At 43.7% G+C, this 4,543-nt stretch overlaps 1 protein-coding gene across 1 annotated transcript; it reads left to right on the top strand.

Annotated features, from left to right (window-relative positions):
* Positions 1-470: 470 nt before the first annotated feature.
* On the top strand, positions 471-1,418 carry Or10ak7b (olfactory receptor family 5 subfamily AK member 7B). The gene has a single exon (NM_001000410.1). The coding sequence runs from the start codon at positions 471-473 to the stop codon at positions 1,416-1,418; it is 948 nt and encodes a 315-aa protein (NP_001000410.1).
* The last annotated feature ends 3,125 nt before the right edge of the window (positions 1,419-4,543 follow it).

Raw genomic sequence — 4,543 nt, 5'->3', positions numbered from 1 at the left:
ACAGCATGTAACCCGTCCTGTGTTGTGTTGTTTCTAGGAGTCATGTGAGATGCTTTAGATAGTCATCATAGCCCCGAGATATGACTGTCATCAGCCTCATTAGATAGATGAAAAGAATGAGGCTTTGGGAGGTTCAGTAACTTGGGAAGAGTGCAAGGATCTGACCACTGAGCTCAGAACCCACATCCCAGTCTGTCTTTCTTCGTAATTTAAAAATCAAAACTATTGTTTTTCATTTTAAGTATATGGGTTTTGCCTACATGCATGTTTGTGCGTATGTGTATGTCTAGCCTGTGGAGGTGAGAACAGATACCTTGGAATGGAGATGGACAGAGCTTTGAGCTGTCTGGTCCTCTGGAAGAGCATCAGCCTTTCAGCCACCTCCTCCACCTATACTTCTGTTTTCTGCCTGTACTGCTCTCATGTGTCAGGTGATAATTAGAATGATGGATTCTCTTACAGCCTCCACCATGTGGGTGATTCCAGGGCAGAACCAAAGTTGGGTTTCTGAGTTCATCCTGATTGGCTTCTCCAGTGACCCCACAACCAACAGCATCCTCTTCATTGTCTTCCTTCTCATCTACCTGAGCTCAGTCCTGGGCAACGGGCTCATCATCATGCTGGTCTGCCTGGACACACAGCTGCACACTCCCATGTACTTCTTCCTCTGTACCCTCTCCCTGTTGGACATGGGCTATGTCACCACCACTGTGCCCCAGATGTTGATGCATCTTCTTGCTCACTCTAAGACCATCTCCTTCGCTGGATGCTGGGTGCAGATGTATGTGTTTGGTGCCCTGGGTATAGCTGAGGGCACCTTCTTTGTTGTCATGGCTTATGACCGGTATGTGGCCATTTGCTATCCTCTGCGCTATTCTGTCATCCTCAACTGGGGCCTGTGCATACGGTTGGCAGCAGGGTCATGGATCTGTGGTTTCTTTTCCTCTTTGCTGCATACTTACTTCACTATGAGTCTGCCCTATTGTGGGCCCAACAGAGTCAACCACTACTTCTGTGAAGGTCCTTCAGTGTGGAGCCTGGCTTGCATGGATACCCACCTCATAGAGATGGTGGACTTTGTGTTGAGTGTCTTTGTGGTCGTTACTCCAATCTCCCTCATTGTGGCCTCCTACATTCATATTGTCAAGGCAATTCTGAAGATCAAGTCCACCCAGGGCCGCTGCAAGGCTTTCTCTACCTGTGCCTCCCACCTGACTGTGGTCACATTCTTCTATGCTCCAGCCACTTACATCTACATGAGGCCCAACTCCAGCCTCTCCCCTGATCGAGACAAGCAGATCTCACTCTTTTACAATGTCTTCACAGCCTTGCTCAACCCCGTGGTCTACAGTCTGAGAAACAGGGATATCAAGAGGGCATTTCTCAAGGTGATAGGACATGGTAGGGTGAACTGGTGAGCTGGTATCCTTGGAAGCTGGAGTTAGAGTATTCACTATTCTAGAAAATTACAGTGTCTTTCTTGCATGAAATTGATCTGTGCATTTGAACCATTGTAATAATAATTGGGACAAAACATCATGAAACTAACATCGGTGTCTTGATTTACAGGTAGCACTAAGGTACGATTCCCAACAACCCATTAATGTTACTGGATCATAACTGCAAGGGCTCACTTGTTGCTCATGTTCCTACATCTTGGGTGTGACCTCTGCTCTCACAGAGAAGGAGGAACCATATATCTATTTGCCTTAGGGTTTTACTACGGTGAACAGACACCATGGCCAAGGCAACTCTTGTTAAAGCAGCATTTAATTGGGACTGGTTTACAGATTCACGGGGTCAGTCCATCATCATCAAGGGGGGAGGGAGCATGGCAGTGTCTAGGCAGGCCTGGTGCAGGAGTACCTGAGAGTTCTACATCTTCATCTGAAGAAGGCTGCTGGGGGAAGACTGGCTTTCAGGTAGCTAGGATGACAGTCTTACAGTCCACATTCATAATGACACACTTCCTCCAACAAGGCCACACCTCCAAACAGTGCCACTCTCTGGGCCAAGCATATTAAAACCACTACATCATCCTATACAGAGGGCAAGAAAGGGTGGAAAAACTCCTAATGACCCAGCTTTTCAAGAGTGATCTGCTTCTATTTCCACCCATTCTTTTGGCCAAAGCAAGTTGTCTTGTCCAGACTGACAGCAGGATGTGAGAATGTTTTGTCTGTTGAGAAGTAGTACATGTGGCCATAGTCGGATATGTTGGTTCCCCTACCTACAAAACAGCAAGCAATATGCATCATGTAACCTGGTATAGTTCACAGAAAACAACGGCATATCTATAAACCAACACAAAACATGCCAGCTGTGGATAGTGTGATATGAGAGACAGCAGAAAGCTGAAGCAGTATATGCTAAGTATCACATCATATGCTGTCATGACAAAATTATGCTGACAGGTTGTGGCACATAATCAATACAGCTCAGAGAGCAACTATCACGCATAAGTTTAGTGTGGTCTATGGGTATCCAGGGTGACCTCTCCTGTGAAATGATGCACTGTTGATAGAGAAGGAGTTGGATTCTCTTCAGAACTTCCCAATGTCTGCTCTAAGTCTCATGCAGCATCCATGGGTGCATCTCACCTTTGGCTGTTCACTGCTGATTCCCTTTCAACCCTATGATGGTATTAGTTATGGCCTGTCTATCATCTTCAGAATAGCTCTTCCCTCACTATTCAGCAAATTCCTCTGTGGTTCAGTACATTAACTATTCTTTACCTTATTTGGTTTCAACCCTCCAATATTATTGTGTGGTCATATATTTTGGAGACTGGGTACCGTTCATTCATAGTTAATGCTCAGTACTATTGTTTGCTTATATATTTATCCTGTGAGAAGTCTCACATAGCCCAGGCTAGCCTGCAACTTCCCACATTCCTAAGGATACCCTGAATTTTTTTAAAGAAAAAAAACTTTATTTACATTTCAAAGTTTTTCAAATTAACCCTTTGATATTAATATTTATGAATATTCTATGTGTTTACATTTCTTTTTTTTAAATTGGATATTTTCTATTCTTAATTTCAAATGTTATCCCCTTTCCTGAATTCTACTCTGGAGTCCTCCTATCCTTTCCTTTCGCCCCTAACTCTATGAGAGGGTTCACTCACCCACATATCCATCCCCTCCCATCTCCCCACCCTGGCTTTCCACTACACAGGGTCATTGAACCTCCACAGGGCAAAGGGTCTCTCCTCTCATTGATGCCCAATAAGGCCATCCTCTGCTACATATGTGACTGGAGCCATGGGTCCCTCCATGTGTACTCTTTGGTTGGTTGTTTAGTCTCTGGGAGCTCTGAGGGGTCTGGTTGGTTGATATTGTTGTTCTTTCTATGGGGTTGAATACCCCTCCAGTTCCTTCGGTTCTTTTTCTAATTCCTCTATTGGGGACCCCGTTCTCAGTTCAATGGTTGGCTTTGAGCATTCGCCTCTGTATTTGTCATGCTATATCAGGCTCCTGTCAGTATGCACTTCTTGGCATCCATAATATTGTCTGGGTTTGGTGACAGTATATGGCATGAATCCCTGGGTGTGGCCATCTCTGGATGACTTTTCTCCCAGTCTCTGTTCCACACTTTGTCTCTGTATTTTCTCCTGTGAATATTTCATTCTCCCTTCTAAGAAGGAATGAAGCATCCACTCTTTCATCTTCCAACTTCTTTAGCTTCATGTGACCTGTGGATTGTATGTTGGATACCCTGAATTTTTGGTCTTTCTGCCTCCATCTCCCCAATATTGGGATTATAACATGGGGTACCACACCAGTAGCAATTCTTGATTCTTTGATGATGTTCTTTGATTATAAAAGTTTTCAAATTGGAAACATACAATTGATGCCCCTTTTTTCTTTTAACATTGATTCACTCTATGTAATCGTGTCTTGCTTGGAACTCACTGTGTAGATCCAGCTAGCCTCAAACTCACAGAGTTCTTCCATCCTCTAGCCTACTTAAAGAGATTAAAACATACTCCTAGCCGAGCATTTGAATCTCTTGTTATTTTTCAGTAGATCTATTTTCTATTCTTGATCCCATGTGGTGGAGATTTATTCCTGTGCTTTGTTTTTAAAGTTTCTTTTAGGTTTAATTTTAACTTTTCAACTTTTAGTTTCTATTGATTTTTTATTTGAAATTTTACACAATGTACCCCAATGACACTCATTTCCTACCCTCCCATATGTTTCCCCCTGACCCTTGTGCTATCCCCTATCACTAAAAAGAAAAAGAAAAGAAAAGAAAGGAGAACCACGCCAATATAATTAGTGCTGTCCATGTACTTATTAGATCACTGCTAAACTCTCAGTGTCCAGTCCCTAAAAAATAACTGAGTCCTTCCTCAGTCCCACCCCATACCAGAAGCCATCAACTGTGAAGACCTTCATGTCAGTTAGCTGTACAGGTGGTGCTGGCCCATGGTAAACTAAGGACCAGCAATATTCAGCAATGACATGTTCTCTGTTTGCAGTGGCCACACTGGCACAGCTCTCCCATAAGCTTTGCCACCTCATCCCTAGTTTCTCCATTT

Source organism: Rattus norvegicus, chromosome 5 (assembly GCF_036323735.1).
Source record: "Rattus norvegicus strain BN/NHsdMcwi chromosome 5, GRCr8, whole genome shotgun sequence".
NCBI lineage: Eukaryota > Metazoa > Chordata > Mammalia > Rodentia > Muridae > Rattus > Rattus norvegicus.
The sequence above is the reverse complement of the archived record's forward strand: the minus strand, read 5'-3'. Positions and strand labels throughout refer to the sequence as shown.